Source organism: Micromys minutus, assembly GCF_963924665.1.
Source record: "Micromys minutus genome assembly, chromosome: 28".
Classification (NCBI taxonomy): domain Eukaryota; kingdom Metazoa; phylum Chordata; class Mammalia; order Rodentia; family Muridae; genus Micromys; species Micromys minutus.
The window spans coordinates 39,725,944-39,745,873 of record NC_137963.1 but is presented as its reverse complement, the minus strand read 5'-3'; the positions used below and the strand labels follow the sequence as shown (position 1 = coordinate 39,745,873).

Below are 19,930 nucleotides of genomic sequence, written 5' to 3'. Positions count from 1 at the left end.
ACCCAGAAAATAACCACAAAGCCCCAAACATAAACTGGGTGAGCTGGCCAAGTACGGTGGCCCTTGGGAGGTGAAGGCAGATTATGTCACATGAATACAGCCTGGGCCACACAATGTGAACCTAACTCTAGAAAACAATAAAATGGATATCTGTATGATATGAGAGTTGAATCTCAGTAGGAAAAACAACTTTTCTTAGTAAATGTGGGACAGCTACCTATAGGGGTCCTACAAATTCACACTTAGGTCTTCTTTCCCCTTTAAGTACATCTAACTGCTGTTTCTTTGCTTCTGGTAACTGTGCCAGACACAGCAGTTTCTCTGCTCTTGTGTTTATAAACTAGATGTGATCTGCCTCTGGGCATTTGTAAACTTGGGACACCTCCATTTCTAAATCACCAAATAGGTCTCTCTCCTCTCCTCCATCTCCGAGCTCAAGTATAATGTTCAGCAAGGTTTCCTGGAGCTCTCGACGTATATAGGTCCCCGAATCAGAGTATGACTTACGATAATGGGTCCGACTCAGGTCATTTGGCTTGAACAGCAAGAGACTTTACCCACGGAGCCACCTCAGCAGCTCCGTTTATCTCTCTGCTTCACTGTATTCCCAACCTGACACCTCTGGGGTTCAATTTTGTTGCTGCCCCTTTGAAGTCTAAGTACTTCAGGTTGGTCTTGAACTCATAATTCTGCTAGGTATGCATCACCAGGGCCACCTCTAACCTGCTCTTGTAAACCCTAGTAAATATCTTAATATTCTACACCCTCGGCCCTTTAAGTCAGCCAAAGGACCATAATGCCAAGTGTTCCCAAACACCCGCACCGCTTAGCAGGAGGGGACAACACTCAGCAGCTGGCATTTCAGCAAACACATGCTTAATCCCACACAGCGAGGTCTCGCTGGCAACTCAGCAGACACAAAACTCAGCAGACACAGTCTTCAATCCTCACATGAAGTTAATCCTTATCATAGAGAATCAACTCCTCAGACCTACCTGGACCGAAGAGTGGGAGTGGACATCCAAAGAAAACCCGAGTGATTTTCCTCACTTCACCCCCCCAATCAAAGAGGACAGTTTCTGATTTGCAACTGGCGAGTTTATTACATGATTATTAAGTTCAAATAAAAAAATAAAAACTAAAATTTGGCTGGGAGGCTGGAGACAGAACCCGAGAGTACTGTTCCTGGTCCCTAGACTCCCTGGCCAAGTCCTCTGTACTAACTGAGCTTGACTCTACCCAGTTCTTCGATACTTGTGTCTGTAGCCTGGACATCTCTCGTGTTCCCACTGGAGTTCTGGGCTCCGGGCACTGGGGCTTTGGTGAGAGCCCCATAGACGCCCAAGGCCTGAGGAGGACAAGAGAGAAAGAGCCGTAAGAATACTGCAGCTTAATCCCAAACCACGGAAGGGGCTATTGTTTTCTTTTCTTTTTTCCCTTCCCTCCTTTTTTGAGACAGGGTTTCTCTGTGTAGTGCTAACCGTCCTGGAATCCACTCTGTAGACCAGGGCGGCTTCGAACTCACAAGACTCTGCTTGCCTGTGCTTCCTGGATTAAAGTATGTGTCATCAACACCTGGCTTTAGTTTTTCCTTTTTTTCTTTACCATCCTTCTTCTCCTCTTTCTTTCTTTTTTGAGACCAAGTAGCATTGTGTAGCCTCGCTGACCTCTACCTTGTCAACTTCCTACATCTCCTCCTGAGCGCTAGAGGCAGGCGTGCACCAGTGCACCATCACACCCAGCCCCTTGGCTTTCCAAGCCTCAGTTTTCTAAGGCCTTGCAAACAATCCTAAGAATCTTCCATCAAACCATCAAAGCAGGTGACTCACAACATTGACAGAGGCATCTGCAGGAGTTGGTGGGAACATTTCATGCTTAGCTCCTGACATGGCCATTGTATGCTTATCTTCAAAGAGCTCTAACCTGAGCCACCATGCCCGTGACATCGCTGGGGTTGGAGGGCAGTAGGACTGTGTTGGAATCCTTGGCCAGTTTGGAGAATGCGCTGACGTACTGCTCAGCCACGGTCAGCGAAGCTGCTGCGTCTCCGTTCTGTAGCCGCAGTGGGCAAACATCAGAGGTCAGAGAGTTAGGGAGACAAGACAAAGGCGATGTTCCTGGAAAGGGGCTTTGCAAATCCTAACACAAAGCTCACGGCATAACAGAGGAGCCACAATGTCAGGAACTCCCCACCAGGATAGAAGAGAGAAGCCCATATACTACCTATTCCCCACCCCCATCCCCACCAGCCTCTCACATGTTGAGTCAGAGCCCCGGCCAGAATTCGAATCGCTTCAGCTTTAGCCTTGGCCTTGGCCAGAACTGCACTGGCTTCCCCTAAAACAAAACAAAACAAAACCAGCAGTTTGAGCCATGAAATCAGAGAAGCCCAAAGCTTCTGACCCAGCCCCTATCTTCCGAGCCCTGCTCCTCCCTCTGCCTCCACACTACCCGCTGCTCACCTGCCGCCTGATTTATCTGTTCAGCCTTTTCTGCTTCGGAGGCCAGAATCTGGGCCTGTTTCTTCCCCTCTGCTACATTGATAGCTGACTCTCGTGTCCCTTCAGACTCGAGAACTGTGGCCCGTTTCCGCCGCTCAGCCTCTACCTGGAAGCCCCAATGACCCCCATCAAGAAGAAGCCAGGGGAAACTCTAACCAGGACTTACAACTCCATCTACCACAATAGGGGATTCTGGTCCCAATGGAACTGGAGTAACCAAATCCTTCTCCCCACCTGCATCTGCATAGATTCCTTTACTCGGGGAGGCACATGGATATCTTTGATCTCATAACGCAGGCATCGGATACCCCAGCAGTCTGCAGCCTGGTTGATGGCATCCACAATGTTGGCATTCAGGGACTCGCGCTCCTAGAGGAAGAGAAGTGTGAGCACCATGAGTCAGTGTATCTATCAAGAGCCTAACTGGGAAGGTCCCTGGCTAATCTTGTTCTCCAGAAAAGATGTGACAGTATGTGCCCTTGAGCCCTTACTCAGGCCCAGTTCTGCTTACCCGAAAAACTTTGTCCAGAGAGAGTTTGCCAAGCTCTGATCTCATAGTTGTCTGAGCTAACTGGGTGACAGCATACTCAGGGTCTTCCACACCATAACTTGCCTGAATGGGCAGGTATAGGATAAGAGCTGAAAATGCAGGAGTTTAAGGGGAGGCATTCAGAAGGCTAGATAAAGCCAGGGGAGGTACCTTGTAAGGATCCATAATGCGTAGATAAAGGACTCCATCTATCTGTAGAGTTACATTGTCTGCAGGAGCAAACAAAGGAGGGCTGTCAGGCCTCTAAGTTCCAACCAGCTCTTGCTCCCAAGCCCTGGACCTATAGCAACCACATCCTAATTCACTGAGCACATCCCTGTCACCCCACAGCTCTCACCAAGAGTGACAGCTGACTGCTCAGGCACGTTGATAACAATTTCCTTCAGACTCTGCACATACCGGATTCGGTCTAAGACGGGGATGAGGACGTTCAAGCCCTGGGAAGAGGAGTCATATTCTCAGAAGAGTGAGAGTAATAAACCTGGAATCTAAGCTAAGCCTGGAGTATGTAATAAGTCATGTATAGAACATGGAAGGGCAATCCCTCCTACCAAGACGTCTACTCAAGGGCTGAGCCGTCACTGGTAGGGAAACCTAAGAGTACAAGAATGGAAGACTCTGAATGTCAATAGAATGGAAGCCAGCAAGAACTGCTACCTTTGGGCAGACAGGTAGGGCTAAGAGTATGGTAGCTCCAGGAATGAAGCCCGTGGGTTACGAAGGTAATAGGAAGGCAGGGAAACATGAATGTGATGGTCGGGAGAGTGGGCTGTAGTAATACTGGTCCCTGCCAGGATCGGTTTCTGTAGTTAAAAGTACAGACAGGCCCCAAGCAAGTCCCACTCCCACAGGACAATTTGGCTGGCTGAAGGCGGGCAAGAGAGGTTCTCACTGGTTCCAGGATCCGGTGGAATCGGCCCATTCGCTCCACCACCCAGGCCTCCTGTTGAGGCACAAACAGTATCACGGTGTTTCGGGGCAGTCCAGAGGAGGCACGGCACGGAACGCGGCCAGAAGCCTGCACGGAGCCCTAAAGAAAGACGAGAGTAGGCTGGGGACACGACGCGGAACTCTAAACCCCTCTCCGGAAGGCATCTCCCTAAATCTCGACCCCCAAGGATCCCCAGAGAATGACTCACGTGGGGACCATGACCCGTGACCCCAGTCTTCCCCCAAAGTTAGAACCCCACTCTTTCCCAGCTGAAGACCCAGGTGATTCCTGTCCCGAGCCTCTGAAGAAGCTCGACTCCTTCTCACCCTCAGCAAAAGGGCTCCAGTGCCCCGCGCCGCGCGCGCCAGCATTTCCTACAGCCTCAGCGACCTCCGGAACCAACGAGAGGTGGAGCAGAGCGGCCTCTCCTGGAGCCTAAACCCGAGCCCTTCCTTCGGCAGTTCCACTCCGCCCGACGTACTTCCGGCGTCTTATTCCACACCCCTCCCGGGCCCCCCTTCTACTCGTCGTTGCAGATCAAATTATTCCCTGGGAAACGTAGACTTTTGAAGAGTGAGCCCGAGACTGCAAGTTTGTTCTGGTTCTCAAAAACTAAGAAGCTCCTGGGCATTGTGGTAGAAATTAAGGCAATATTCTGTCTGCAAGTGGTACAGAAACACCGCCCACCCAATTGGACCCACAGCTGTGACTCAGTTTACCCTCCAGCTCGTGTTTAACTGCCCTTATCTGTCACTACAACGACAATGGATTGGCGCTCAGTAGTTGCCCGTGGTTGCCATAGTGACATTCTTGGGCCGTCAAGCTGTTGTGCCCAGCTCTCCCACTGGGGACTGACCCCATTCCCGTTGTCATAGTAACTAGGAGGCCTAACTTTGCCTTACGACTGGGCGGAGATTTCTCCTTTCCCTTTTTTCCCAAGGCATCAGCAGCTCTGATATTCCCTGAGCCAGAAACGGTCAGGCTTGATCCCCTTACATACAGAGGACAACAAAGAGCCTCAACCTTTCGTTGTTTTGTTTGGAACAGTTACCTTGCTCTGGTCTCTGTCAAATACAAGCTTTAAGAGGCCTGTATCATCCTCATCATCGTTGTACAGACACTGAGGTTCTGAGGGGTTAAACTACAGAATCTGTGAACATCTAGATCCTCAGAGTTTAGCTTCTATAGCTTCACTTTACCCACCCAGCTCCCAGCATCTTATACTGAACAGGAAAAAGACTATGGTCCAAGATTCAGTTTATTCTAGCCTAAGATCTCATGGGTTTGAACCTGTTGCCAGAAATCCAGCTTTAGGATGGACATCTCCATCCTCTTGAGCACATAAAAAAGTAGAGGTTAGTTCAAGTTTCCAAACAAGAATTCATTCTTTATTTTTTTTTTTCCTTAAAAAATGTACCAGGTACAATTTTTCCTGTTTTTTTGTTTGTTTGTTTTGTTTTTTCAAGTTTCAGCAAATGCTTGTTCCCCTCAGCCAAGCCCCAAGAGTTAAAGGTTGAGGCTGGGTCAGAGTCTTAAGTGGAGAGTGGAGTAACTGGGAAGCATATGACTGAATGAGGGACACCCTCATCCCAGATGAGGTAGGTGGATCAGAGTCTGGTAAGGTGAGAGGAGGTTCCCAGTCCTTAGGCCTGACTCTGTCCCTGAACACCTTCCTCAGTCAGGACACCAAAGCAAGGAGACACAGGCAGGAGGAGAGGGACAACTGAGTCTGAGCCCTAGGTAAGAGGTGGTTAAACCCCTGTGTTACACACACACATACACATTCTCTCTCTCTCTCTCACTCTCTCTCTCTCTCTCTCACACACACACACACCCTACACAAACCCAAGTTTGTATGCATGCACACAGTTGTATACACACACACACACACACACACACACACACTGATTTTCGAAGATGGGTTAAAGGGCAGGGAAGGAAAAAAATAGGGAAAAACAAGGGAAGCTGAGTCTTTGGCTAAGTGACTCAGTTCCTCTGGAATAAAGTCTCTGTCTTTAGCCAGAGGAGAGCAGCTCCCCCTTGCTCCAGCGTCAGCTTCAAGTCCTGAGGCTGGAGCAATATCTGAGAGTGGGGTGATTGAGAGTGGGGTGATGCCAATTATCAGGTTTGGGAGGTCACCAAGGCAATCCAATTTGAATAAGTTATAAATTAAAAATAAATAAAATAATAACTGGCCCTGCCCAGGACAGGGAGGCAACGCTGGCATTATTTGCCTGGGAACTTGGGACAATCTCAGGGTAGCTCTGGTTCCTCCCTACGACCTAAGCTTGCCTGGGAAACCCAAGGGAGGGGACAGGCACATGGAGTACCCAGAGCAGACAGGGTATGGAAGGACCGAAGCTTTAAACACCCAAATAATAGATTTGGGTGTGAGCGTGATGAGGACTTTAATTCAAGCCTGAGGGGGCTCTCGACATTTCTCCACAGTTTACCCTGTCCGGGATGGAGCAGGATAGGCAGGTTTTGGGCCCACCTAGGTTCAGAATGCTTGCAATCAGGGCAAAGGTGAATAACGTGGATTATGGGGGGCCTCAGTCACAGCCTGTAGTTCATAGGGGAGCCCTGTGTCCAGCTCCAGGCTCCGGCGGGAAAAAAGCAAGCGGATGTCTCCATGCAGGCTCAAGCGTCCTGACCGAGAGCTCCGGAACCTGCGGGAAGACAGTGCGATCCAAGTGTCCAGATGACGGAGACGAAAGGGGAGATCTTCTCTGAGAGTAGGGGACGGAGAGATACCTGAGCTTCCCCAGCTCTCCCAGGGTCCCGTGCTTACCTGAGGTGCAGCAAGTAGCAGAGGAGGCGGTGGGTGGGGCTAGCATTTCCCTCCTCACCTACAGGCACCAAGAAGAGGCGATGGCGCAGGAAGGTCATGTGGGCAGCAGGCATGTCCGAGAAGTCAAAGGTCACAAGGAACATCTTCACCACAGTCTGGTTGGGGTTAAATAAGGTCTGGGGACAGGATAGTCCAGGTTGGTAGGGCCAACTGACTAATTCTACTCTTTTCCCACACCAACTCCCTCAAGGCGCCCAGCATTCCCTCACTCACTCACCACTTGGATGGTGCCCACTTTGGGCACACTGTAACCCTTCCTCCCCAGAGGATTCAGGTCCACGACTCCCTAGGAAGACCATGAACCATTAGCCAGAGTAGGAAGTAGAAGTCAGTCATGAGCACTAAACCCTGACAGCTCTATAACCCCTCCCCCCACCACTTGGCTTCACCCTATACTAGAATTCTTCCCATTTTGCCCTGACTCACTCCTGGAAGAACATGGAAGAAATCCCTTTTGCTGCCCAAGCCCTCTGACGTATCTTTGGGGTCAGTTTTATATCATACCAGGAAGGGGGCCGGTGCATTTTGCTCAGAAACATCAAAAAAGGTGACAGTAACAGGCAGTGTGACATGCTGGGGACAGTAAGACCCACTGGCTCCAATCTCTGCAGTAAAGCCCTCAATGTGGCCAGATGGTATGAAGCGTCCTCGAAGCAATGATTCCTGGGATTAGGGTGGAGTGGACACATCTAAGATCGGTGCCAATTCTTTCTTCTGTTCGGTTGAGGCACATTCCACCATCGAATTCCCCCCAGGAACCCTTAATCACAAACCCCAAAGGCCCTACCTCAAAGTTGCCCAGCAGGGTACGGCTGACAGCAGGGGTGGGTAAGGGGGAGGCACTGGGAGGGCTCAGCAGGCCTGGCCCCTTCCGGAGAGTTCGAAGGGAGCTTCTGGTAAGAGAAGGGATACAATGGTTGGCTTGAGTTGTTCTGAGTATTCCTGTTTCCAGTCCTTGGGAGACACTCTTTTCTATTCCCCAGGGCTCCCTACTACATATAGTGTTGGGAAAAAAACTAGACCTCTGCCTCCACTTCACAGGCAGAGGGAGAATCTGATCGCTTACAGCTTCAGGCGACGGGCACCTTTCAGCTTCCGCCCAATGGGACTGCAGTCTGTTGGGTCCTATGGAGAAAATATTGGGAACAGAGACTTCATGAAAAACAGACATATTTTGGGACAAGGACTTATGAGTTCTCAGAAGAACATCTTTCCCCTTTTTTTATTGGATATTTTCTGTATTTACATTTCAAATGTTATTCCATCCCCCACCCCAGAAGAACAACTCTATAAGTCTCTACCATCACCTACACAATGTCTACTTAGAAGTAGATGAGAGTAGGCTAGTGTGGTGACATATAAGGTGTCACTTAGGAGGTAGAGGCAATAGGAGGAACTCATCCTTGGCTACATAGGGAGTTTGAAGTCACTCTAGGCGATTTGACACTTTGTCTCAGAAAACAAATCCATGTGAGTAGATTTAGCTCAGTTTTAAGAGGCACACAGCCCTGGACTCAATCTACATTCAATCTACAGCAGCACATACACCAGCTGTGCTGGCGCCTGCCTTTTTTGATTCCAACACTGCACCTGGAAGGTGGAGAAGTAGTTCCAAGTCATCTTTGGCAATCCTAGGTTTGGAGTTTATGTGTCCAAAGAAAGAAAAAAAATAGACAAACTTGTTCACTGGCTTACCAAAACAGGCTCCTTGGGCCCAGGCAGCAGGTGGCTCCAGAAGGGTGTGGCTTTGGCATCAGAACTATTGGCAGCAAGAGGGCAGCCCAGGGTTCCCCGGCGCCTCCGAGGGGCTGGCCCCTCATCCTCAGAGCTGACATCAAGGGCTTCTCCAGCAGGCAGCAGCCTTCGCTTGGTGGGGCAGGGGCCTGGAGGTCCAGGGCCAGGGGGTGTGTGCTCGGGACTGTGCCCATTGACAGTTCCATGGGACTCCCTAGGCCAGGAGTTGCTCCCGTTGCCCACCCTAGCCACTGGGCTCTTACCCCCTATTTGTGCAAGATTGTGCAAATCAGTGTCAAGTGTGTGCAGTTGGCCTGAAGGGGCTGGCCCTGGAGAATCCCCCAGGCACCCCTGTTCCCCTTGATCTGGGAAAGCCCAATCTCTGGTGTGCAAAGTATTGTAGGAAGCATTTGATGAGGGCCAGGGGGTACTCTGGGTCCCTGAAGTCCAAGGTGAGGTGGCACTACCTCCTTGTTCCACAACACAGAGGCCATGGTGAGAGAAATGCTGGCTAGCCACACCCAGTCCCAGTCCCTCTGGGCTCAAGAGTCCCACAGTAGATGGTTCTTCAGGGGGTAGTCCCTCTCTGGCCCCCAGCCCAGGGCCTCTCTTCAGCTCCCGGGGACCCTCAGTGGGAGGGGCCGGCCGCTTCAGAGCCCTAGGAGGCTCTGACGCACTAGCTGAAGGGGAAAAGATGGATACCTGGTAGACCCCAGGGGATGTTGCCCCCCCTGCTGGGCTGTAGCCCATGAGCAGGCCACCCTGGAGGGTCCCCTGTCTGACTGGAGGCTGTGAAGGGCCAGCCTCTGGCTCTGAGGATGGAGACAGCTCCGCCTGCACGTGGCGCATGAAGCCCCCCTTGGGTCAGGGGGGCCCCCCCACACGGCCTTTATGCTGGGCCTGGGCTGGGGGGCCTGGGGACATCTGTAGAAAAGAAAAACAGAAGGTCAGGAAAATCAAGGAGTCATCTTTCTCCCAGCTGAGTTTCAGATCTTCCCTCTATCCTTAACAGAAGACCTTGAACAGTTTGTGGAGGTAAAGTTGTCCAAATCCCTGGACAGACCAATGAAAGACAGAAATCACTGTCTTACTGGACTTGCAATCCACCCCCTCTTTTCCCGGAAGTTACCCCGATGAAGAAGCCTCAAGCCTGGATGTGTGTCCTCTCTTCCTGTGTGATGTCTTATCCCTCTAGCTGGCAGTCTGGTCCATGCCCGCTGCACCGGCAAGGTGACTGCCACCATTCCGTGCAGCTCCTGGGCTCAGCTGGACCCTGAGGGAAAAGAGAAAATATAAGCCAGGATCCCTGCAGCCAATGGTAAAGTGTGCCCCTACACACACACATACACAGATATACACACACTCACATACACACACACACACACAGAGACATACACACACACACACACACACAGACATACACACACAGACATACACACACACACACACAGACATACACATACACACACATACATACACACAGACATACACACACACACATACACACACACAGAGACATACACACACACACACACACAGACATACACATACACAGACATACATACACACAGACAGACACACACACTAATATGGGCTACTATATCAGCACATATACCAAGACATCTCCCTGCTTTGGAACAAGATCTTCAGAAACAGAAGGGGCAGGCTGGAGACCTAGGGCACACGCAGAAGAATTGGGCTACCCGAGGACTCAACAGAGAAGCAAGTCTTGACTGACTGTATTAGAGATGTGAGGAATGAGGAGAAGGAAGATGAACCACTGTCAGGGTCTCCACCTTGGGAAGTAGCCCTGAATAATGGGGATAACATGCCTTAAAGATCAGAGAGATTCCATGTCGGCTAGTAGGTGGATAGGGTAACAATGCACTTCTCTTACTCAAGGCCACCCAGTTACACAACTCATTTCCATATGTCCATCCAAAGGGGGCAAGCGCAACTCCAGAGTTCGGAGAGCAGAGGTCATGCAGACAGGCACACCCCATCACACAACTACAAACCTCAAGTCAGCGCCAAGCCAGCCCTTCACGTTTAAAATCCTAACTTCCCCCAGAAATCTGTCTTTTTAACAGAGAAAAGAAATCCAAAGCGGGGCAGTGGTGGTGCTGGGATTGGTGGTACTTTCTCACTTTAAATCCCAGGACCTGGGAGGCAGAGGCAGGCAGATCTCTTTAGTTCAAGGCCAGCCTGGTCTACAGAGAGTTCCAGGACAGCCAGGGCTACACAGAGAAACCCTGTTATCCCCTCACCCTAATCCTCCCCCCCAAAAAAGCTAAAAACAGAAAAGAAATCTAACCAAAACCAAGTGGTGGAAGGAGAGAAGCATCAGAAGGTACTTTCTAGCTCCCACCCCTCCCCCAGGCCCTGCAAACCAGAGATAAGGAAGCAGCTAGCAGTCAGCTGGAAACAGCTGGAAACAGCTGGAGTATCTCCATGCCCCTCCCCACCAGGGCACAACCAGTACTCAAAAAAAAAAAAAAAAAAAAAAAAACCCTAAAGCATTTTTTGTTGCTAGGGCACAAAAATGGTCTTCACAGACCATTAACCAGTATTTCAGTGACTAGACTGTCAAGGTGAAGGCCAGCTGTCCCCACTGTTGTCCTTATTTGGTCAGCAGTCTATGAGTACTACCAACCATAATGCTAGAGGCTGAGGCAGGAGGATCTAGACTAGTCTGGCTACATTTTGAGAGGTCCTCTGTTACAATAAAACAAACACAAATCACAAAAAGAAACAAACAAAAAACCAGGTTACAGCCAGCCTCCCCCCTACACCCCACAGTTAAGGTCAGATGGGGCTGTAAGACATACTATCTCAGACAAAACACAAAGCCAGCGAACAAGCTGAGGGTGGAGGCACACATCTATATTCCCATTACCTCTGAGGCAGGGCCAGCCTGGTGAAACCCAATCTAGTCTGGGGGAAAAACCAAACCAAACCAAACACAACAAATAAAACAAAATACTTTTTCCATGTCTCATTCATGGATATCTCAAAGTCACTCCTCTCTAAAAGATCCCTCATCTAAGACTTCCACAAGACAGCGTCGCTAACTAATTTCTGTGACCCCGTGATACTTTTGTTCACTTCTGATTATGTGAGACCTGAGGACGGGTCTGTGCTTCTTACCCAGCCCAGTTTCACGCTTAGGAGAAACATCAAAAAATTTTTAAAAAGCCTAAATACTAACTAGCACCAGTGACCTGGTCCTGACAGTGTAGAGAAACACTGTACGGGTGAAGGGTGGAGAGATTGATTGAACGGGAACCGCAGCAGCTCATGTGGTGGTAGGAGAGAGAAAGGTAACATGTACACTTAGGGACTGAGAAGCTCTGCTACATCAGCCATTGCCTTCCTTTCAGGCCATACTTTGCCATTTCTCCAGACCTCTTTCGAGTGAGATCCTAAGAATATTCTGGTCCTTCCTGTGGGCTGAGATGGCTAGAAAGCGGAGGCTGTCAGAGTGGAGGTGTCACTGAGAACACAACCCGCTCTCATTTCTTTCCCCTATTCTCCACCCAGGCTTCAAAGTTCAAGAAGGGCGTTTTCCTGAGCACCCCAATTTCCAGGTCATCTCAGTTGCCCTCCTGAGCCCTTGCCTTGAGGAAGCCAGGTGATGACATGATACCCTACTTGACCCCAGCATGCCTGGTATCTGCTCATTAATCCAGAGCTCTATTACTTCCCTCCCTGTCCAGAGACGCTCTAAGACTTGCTCCTCTGCCACCCAGCTCCGAGCTGACTCATGGGGTAGGACTGCAGGGAGAGGGGACAGGCCAGTATAAGCCAAACCTCACCCTCCACACTGGGGATGGGCAGCAGCTGGCATTAAACAGCTGTGCCAGACGGTGGCTGCCAAGGACTACAGCTCCCAACATGCAGAGAGCAAGGCCAGCAAAAACAACAAGTCCCAGAATACCATGAGGTCTGTACCCTCAGATACTTGTTAGACCTGGGAGGTGGGAGAGGTTGTGGTACAGGAAGAAAACACCTAGGTTCTTTCTATCCCTCCCTTCAGTCTCAAGACACCCATTTTTACCCTAAGGAGGGTAAGGGGAAGAATTCCTATCCATGTGTTTCCATTCTTATCCTAGGCAGAGTCCCGCTTCTCACTGCTGTACATTTTGTCCTCGTACATGTCTACACATGCTAGGATGACTGTTCCCAAGACCACTGCTGTGAGTAGAAAGGTCAATCTGCTTCCCACTCTCCCTGACTCCTGGCCTAGAACCCTTCACCCTTAATAGAGAGGGAGCAGACCTCAGGAACCCCTCCAAACTCAGACGGGGAGACTCACCTTGGCTCCTGGACTCCTTGTTCTGGACGATTCCCCCACCCCCTGCTTAGCCTCCCAGGTCGGTTCTCATCCCTTCTTCACAGCCTGGGACAGGCCCCATACCCTGCAGAGGTTTTGGAGATCTGATCCTTCCACCTAGTACACACTCACCCCGCTCCCAAATTGGCTCCGCCGCGGTGGCCGCTGCTCCGGGCCCTTCCGTCCCGTCCCCGTCCCGGTCCCTCCCCTCGGATAACCAGTCCCCCCTACTAAGGGCCCCCAACCCAGACAAAGGGTGGCTTAGGCTGAGAGCCTTGCTTTGCTTGGCTCTTCTCTGATCAGCTTCGTGTGCAGCACTAGCGAGCTCTGGCGTCCGCAGCCCCTCTAGCTGCTGTTGCACCCCTCCCTGCGACGGTCCCTCCCCGGGGCCGCCCCGGCTCCGCGCCGCAGACTCAGCTGCCCCTCTGACTCACAGGCCATTTCCTACCAGCTGATGGGGCCGCCCGCCCCGCCCAGCGCCCAGCCACCCCCAGCACTGCGACCACGGCTGCCACGCCCCCCTCAGACCACACCCTCCATGGGCAACACCTATGTTCATTGGTCCCGTGGAGGCCAGCCTCTCAGCAACCTCAAGGGTAAGTCACGCCCTCTACAAGGGGCGCACGCCTATTGGTCCGCATAAGGGCAGGCCTACTCAATGTCGCCCCGCCCACCTCCTTAACCCTTTTTCTGTCCAAGTCCTAAGCAATTCTCTGCCCTGTCATTTAACCCCATTCAGTCTTCATCCTCTCAGGGCTCAGCAAACCTTTCTTCTCCACACTTCCTGTTCTAAAGTAAATGATAGGAAGCTCCAGGGTTTTCACAGATACAGCTCAACAATCTCCAATTCATAACAAACCTAACCCATTCACCGCAGCCCCATCTCGGAACAGAGCTCCAAGTAAGAGGGTTGTTGCTGTCTAGTAAGCTTCCTACAAAAGCAGGGGGGAAAGACCTAAACTCGTACCTTATCTTCATCCATACTGAAAAATGGCATCCTCCCGCCCCCTTTTTTGCCTTTGTTAGAGACCACAGGAGGTTCCTGAGATAAAAATACATTTAAATTTCAGGGACTTGGGCCTTATTCTTTATAGCTCAGAACTCTTCATAGTTCAGGCTTTGGAGCACTCTTTGCTGACAGGCCTCTGCTTCAAGGAAACAGAGCATCCTACTGAGTTAAAAGGCCTTTTGCCCTGAGTCAGTCCTGAGACTAAGTTCATCTTCGTGACTCACAGCTCCCTCGAAACTCACCAAACTCCCCTTGAGTCACTGGGCCCCAGGCCCAGCCCAGAGCCAGCCAAATTAAGCAGGAGCAGAATCAGCATCCTTAACCTTTGTCCTTAGCTCTGTAAACAACCAGGGTGGAATTTTTGCAAGGACTGGGCATTCACAGACACTTTTTAGAGGGACTGCTCTGGAGATTACCTGAGAAAATGGATAGCCTTATCTACCTTGTCCTCTGAACTTATCAGCAGGTCAGACAGGTTGTCACCAACTCAATGGCAGAAATGTAAGAAGTAAAACGTATGCTTTGCCTAGGCTATGAGCCCCCAGGACCATTAGTTTATTACTGCACTGTAAAAAGAGCCCTCCCCTCCCCCATCCTTACTTCCTCTCTGGGTTCTACAATTAACACAAGCAAACAACAGTCCTCCAGGATTCTTTCTCCTTCTAATGAGTAGGAAACCCTTAAGAAAGACCCCAGCTCCCTAAAATCGAATTCCCTGTGACAAAGGAGCAGAATTTTAAAGTCTGAAAGCCCTAAACACAAGTGAAGAATGAATATGAGAATTTATTTCCCTTAGCAAAGCTCACTAGGAAGACAGAAAGACGGACCATCTTAGGAAAATTCTTAGCAGCCCTCCTTTATTCTAACTATAATGTCAGGCTTTAGTTTTCTACAAAGATCAGAGGGGGAATACTAAAGGAGTCAGGATAAAAAAATGTTCCGGGCCTCAGTATGCCCTGAGGAAAGGAGCATGGTTCAGTCATGCATGAGGTCATACCCAGTTGCTCTAAACTCTTAGCTTGCATTTTTTTTGTTTTGTTTTTAGAGCCAAGGTCTTGCTATATAACCTAGACTGACCTTGAACTCATGATCCCTCCAGCCTTGCCTCCAGTGTGTGGGGATTACAGGTTACTGGGGGGTTTGTTGTTTTTGCTTTGTTTCTTTGAGACAGAGTTTCTAGAAGCTCAGACTGAATAACTCCAGCTTTCTCTTGCTTCTGCCTCTACAGTGCTGAGATTGCTGGTGTATCCCACTGGACATAGTCAGACTTAATTTTTTTTTTTTTTTTAAAGACAAGGTCTCATGTAATTTAGGCCTCAAACACACTATATGTTATAGGATGATCCTGGACTCTTGATCTTTCTGTTGTCACCTCCCAAATGCTAAATTAGGTTAAAAAATATCTTTAGAGCTGTGCATGGTAGATGCCTCATGCCTTTAATCCTAGAGGCAGGCATACCTGATTTTGAGGGCAGCCTGCTCTACAGAGTAAGTTCCAGGACATCCATGGCTACACAAATATACACTGTCTCAAACTAAAAGCAAGGGGAAAATTACTGCTGGGAATGACTGCACAAAGGAGGCAAAGGCAGGCTGATCTCTGAGTTTGAGGCCATTGTGGTCTACATATGCAGCTCCAGGCGAGCCAAGGCGACATACATAGACCCTCACTTAAAAAGAAACAAGCATTTTCTTCTTCATCATCACTGTGTGTGTACTAGTTGGTCAGAGGACAACCTGGGGAATTTGGTCACTATGGGGTCAAGGATTAAAGTCAGATCAGGCATGTAGGTGCTTTTATGCCAGATCCTCCTTACTGCCCGCGTCCCCTTTAAATACATAGCAGCTACTTGTTGGTTTGTTTTCTGAAACAGGGTTTCTCTGTATAACCCTGGCTGTCCTGGAATTGACCCTACAGGTCAGGCTGGTCTCAAATCAGAGACGCACTTGCCCCTGCCCCCGATTATTGTGATTATAGGCTTCTCACAAACATACACAGTTTCCTCCTCTTCTTCTTTTTCCTTTTCTTCTCTTATTAGAAGTTCCAGAAGAACAGCAACTGTTTTTTCTGCTAACGTTCTCTGAGACTGGCGTATAAAAGGCACTCAGTAAACTTCAGTGATGCACACGGTAGGTTGGACCGTGACCAGCACCATTAAAATTCGGGTCTTACCTCCTGTTGTCTCACTGTGCAGCTTTAGCAACCAGTTTTGTTTCTTTGTATATGTTTGCCACAAGTGTGCAAATTTGTAAACTGAGAGGTTCTGGGCTGGTTTCGGTGGTGCACATGTATAATCTCAACATCTGGACGATGAACATAGAAAGATCAGGAGTTCAAAGTCATCATCTGTTACATAGTGAGTCTGTGGCCAGCCTGGGTCACTAAAATATATATATCCTGTCTCAAATGCAAAATAAACAAACAAACGAGGATTCCTTAAACAATGGCCATTGAGGACATCTACTGCCCTGGCTTTATAATCCCAACGGCTGCAATGGCACACTCTCTTTCATCACAGAGGATGGGCTTAAGCGACCAAGTTCCCTGCTGCTGGCACCTAGCAGAAAGACTTTATACTCAGCATAGCAAACTGCTGCCTTTTCTCTTTATGCCCCGCCCACTCACACGAAATGCCCCAGCCCAGAGGAAGCCTGAATGCCTCTGCCCTAGGCCCGCCCCCTCTCTGATAGAGAGCGTCTGGGAAACAGTGTTTCCATAGAAATCAGTGCCTCCTCAAAAGGCTTCAGCTTGCCCTTCTTTACCCAACCCTACCCCAAGGCTTTGTCTGTCCTGAGCACCCCTCCCTTTCTCAGCCAGACTGAGCAACGGTATGAGAAGGCTGGCTTGGGGCCCCCTCAGCAACACTGTCACACTCATTCAGACACGGTGTGGAAGGCAGTCTTTCCCCACCCCCTCCAAGCTAACCTAGGGGCAAACAGAGCAGTGGCCGTACAAAGTCCCTGGACCCCACTGTCTGTTCTCAGCTTGGACTGTGGGGAGCCATTCTCTCTTCATCCCCTAGCTGGGCTAGAGCCTTAGAGCCTTCTCAGGTCAGGTTTCTTATAGAGCCCCACCTCTCAAATCATGAGCAAAGACTTTCGGTACTTCTCAGCATTTCTCCTAGAGAACCCCCAGAATTGCTGAGGACCTTACCCAGGGAAGGACAAAGGTAGAGAAAAATCAGTTTCTGGCAAGAGGTAAAATGTGGCTGCCAGTCACTTGGGATTTACTGGCTGAGGTAGTGGTGGTGGTAGTGGGGGTAGAATCTGAGCCTCTGTGCTGGTTACAAGGTGTCTGGCCATTAAGTACAGAGTCAGGAGGAGGTCATAGATCCTAGACTGGCAAGAACCAGGCCAGGCCCCAGTGTGAGGAAGGAAGTGGGAAATGAGCACACCCAGAACATAAGGGCAGGGCAGGGGGTGGGGTGGGGTGGGCAGAGACCAAAGCAGGCTGGTTTCTGTAGGAACAGGAACTAGGTTGGGGATTGACAGGAACCCAGTGACAGAAGGGTCCCCAGAGACACTTCTGGGAAGGAACCCTAGCCTGGACTAGCTACAGATTCAAGGTAGGATAAAGACAAGTCACACAAACCCTGGTGGCCAGCAGGGCCTGCCTGCTTTCTGTGTACCCATGCCAGAAGGTGGGGTCAGGAGCTCAGCAGCCAGTAACACCAGACTGACTGCTTGTGCTGCTAAATCCAGCAGCCTCACTCCTAGACCATAGACCACAGATGTCTTCCCGGAGTCCCTACAATGCAAAACGTTACTTTCTAGTAGTACTGAGATTCTCCCCAGCAGGAGGGGTTACAGCTCCTGCCTTTCATACAGTACCCCACAACCCATCCCCTTTCTCTACACAACCCCATCTACTCTCCCATACGCTGGAATGCCAGCCCGCCAGCCCATCTCCACCCCGTTCTCCCGAAGTTCCTCCAAATCGCTCAAGTATCACCTGTAATCCTTCACATTAGACAGAGAACCTTTTCCCTAACAGTGTACCTCCCACTTTCACAAAGCACTCTCGCCCTTCCCCCACAACAACCCCAAGAGTACATCTTGCTCACACACTGAGCCCCCAACTGCTCCACCAATCCCTCCTCACCCACTCCAGAGCACCAATCTCCAAATTCTTCTCTTCGCTAGCGGTGAAGAAGGGGCTTCCCTACTTCAGGTCTGCCCAAGCCCACCTTCGGCTTTGTCTTTTTTTCCACACGCACCCCGCCCCACACCTGTAGTTCCGTGGGTCCTGTTGCACTTGAGAAGGTAGTGGATTGGGACAGTGGCTGAGCAGCCCTCCTAGCAGCCTGGGCCTGCAAACCTCTCCCCTTGGGTCAGAGCCCCGCCCCCGCAACACCCCGGCCCACCCTCTCCCTTGTCCGAGTTCCCACCTTCCCGGGGCTGGTCCCCTTGCCCCGGTTCTTTAATCCCTCAGACTCCGCCTCTGAAGCCAAGACCACGCCCCTCAGAGACTCCGCCCCTTTCGTCTTCTTTGCATTACCCCAGGATCCTCTGCTTTCCTGAGACCCAACCCCTGATTCCTGCCCCCGTTTGGTCTCTCCGCCTTTCCCCGGGAACCACCCCCTCAGATTCCAGCCCGCTGGAACCCGGTCCAGGTTTCTTTCACAGGAACACTGTCCCCTCAAATGCGGTGACTTTTATCCCCCCGCCCCTTCTCCCGCCTGCCTCACCAGGGCGCACACGCTCCTTGGCCCGGGTCGGCTGGCTGTGATTGGCGCCGGCGGCCCCAACAGATGACGGAGGAGACAAAGTGATGGCTGCAGGTCGTCTGAGGTCCCACCCCGGCCACGTGCGGCTTCTGTGATGACAGGTCTAGTAGGGCGGGGCTTTGGCTGACCAGCCACCCCAAACTGACCAGATCTGGCGGCTGGTGGCAAGCCAGACCTCTGAGCAAAAACTCGCCCCCTAAGCCCTGTTCCTTTTCCCTTTCCCTTTCTTCTCTCTTTTTCTCTAAGGGTCTCTTTCTACTGTAAACTGGCCTCTCTTCCGTAGTTGTTGTTCTTCTTCTCTTCTTCCTCTCTTCCTCCTCCTCCTCCTTCTTCTTCCCCTTCTTTCAACATGCGGGGGTTCCTGAGGTTGTCTGGCTGGTGTGAACAAGCTACTTGAGAAACTGGAGCCTCTGTAAGGACTACTGAGTTAGTAATGTGTATTTGCCCTAAAGAAAAATCAGTGAGGTTAGCAACATAATGTAAAGGAATCTCGGGGTCTGTAAAAAGTGGGAGAATTTGAACAGTGGGGCGTCAGGTTTGTTAAACTATGTGGCCGGGTCTGGATTCAGTAATGGGCAGAAGTCACATCTATTTCTGTTGAGGTGGCTCAGGGAAATGTGTGACCTTGTTTCGAAAGTGGGAGGCAAGATGCAGAGTGAGGAAAAATATCTGCAATAGATTTCTCTAGCAAAAGAAGACTACCAAAAATATACAAAGAACTCCCTACAAATAGAAAAAAAACACAACTGAAAATAAATATCACTGTTACTTAAAATATAAAAATATTGACATGGGGCTACAGAGGCTTAACATTGATGGAGAAAAGTATTTTGCATTGTAAAGAAATTCTGCGAAGTCAATGCTTTTCAATTTAATTAGGTCTTGAGTCCTCCACAGGAAACACGGAGGGCAGAAAGATGCACCCCACATACCAGCAGATGGCAGTACAGGACTCTTGCAGAAATGAAATGAGGGAACCCAAAGACCCAGTCTCGGGCCTCCCTGATGCTTTGATAGATAGGGTTGGTTCTGACAAAGAAGTTCATGGAGGCTCTGATTCTTTAGGATCTGTAACTTTAGCTTTAGTTACCTTTTGTCTTTGTCTCAGTTGTTTGTGGGCGGGGCTGGGGTGTTGAAGGACACCGAGTAAATGAAACTGATGAACTCAACACCAAAGGTATACTACATAGCAGTAAACAAAAGAAAAAAGAAAGAATTCTCTGTCTTCACATTTTTACCTGCTTTGTATAGACTAGAGTTCACAACTGTAACTCCAGCTTTAAGAGACTTAATA

At 50.1% G+C, this 19,930-nt stretch overlaps 2 protein-coding genes across 7 annotated transcripts; both read right to left on the bottom strand.

Moving 5' to 3' along the window:
* Positions 1-1,082: 1,082 nt before the first annotated feature.
* Positions 1,083-4,377, bottom strand: STOML2 (stomatin like 2). Its single transcript, XM_080940078.1, has 10 exons — positions 4,309-4,377; positions 3,944-4,081; positions 3,389-3,488; positions 3,202-3,260; positions 3,013-3,114; positions 2,736-2,870; positions 2,463-2,607; positions 2,258-2,337; positions 1,924-2,052; positions 1,083-1,348 (listed from the first exon to the last, which is right to left on the bottom strand). The coding sequence occupies exons 1-10, from the start codon at positions 4,351-4,353 to the stop codon at positions 1,220-1,222; spliced, it is 1,062 nt and encodes a 353-aa protein (XP_080796204.1). The 5' UTR covers positions 4,354-4,377; the 3' UTR covers positions 1,083-1,219.
* Positions 4,378-5,394: 1,017 nt separating this feature from the next.
* On the bottom strand, positions 5,395-18,697 carry ATOSB (atos homolog B). Of its 6 annotated transcripts, none has more exons than XM_080940107.1 (9): positions 18,598-18,697; positions 9,697-9,840; positions 8,529-9,491; positions 7,900-7,958; positions 7,621-7,726; positions 7,338-7,496; positions 7,051-7,119; positions 6,774-6,949; positions 5,395-6,651 (listed from the first exon to the last, which is right to left on the bottom strand). In XM_080940107.1, exons 3-9 carry the CDS (start codon positions 9,414-9,416, stop codon positions 6,498-6,500), a joined length of 1,611 nt encoding a protein of 536 aa, XP_080796233.1. In that variant the 5' UTR covers positions 9,417-9,491; positions 9,697-9,840; positions 18,598-18,697; the 3' UTR covers positions 5,395-6,497. The 6 variants fall into 6 exon arrangements, with proteins under 6 accessions (XP_080796233.1, XP_080796235.1, XP_080796236.1 ...); XM_080940109.1 differs by lacking the exon at positions 18,598-18,697 and adding an exon at positions 18,139-18,250; XM_080940110.1 differs by lacking the exon at positions 18,598-18,697 and adding an exon at positions 13,335-13,367.
* Between the last annotated feature and the right edge of the window lie 1,233 nt (positions 18,698-19,930).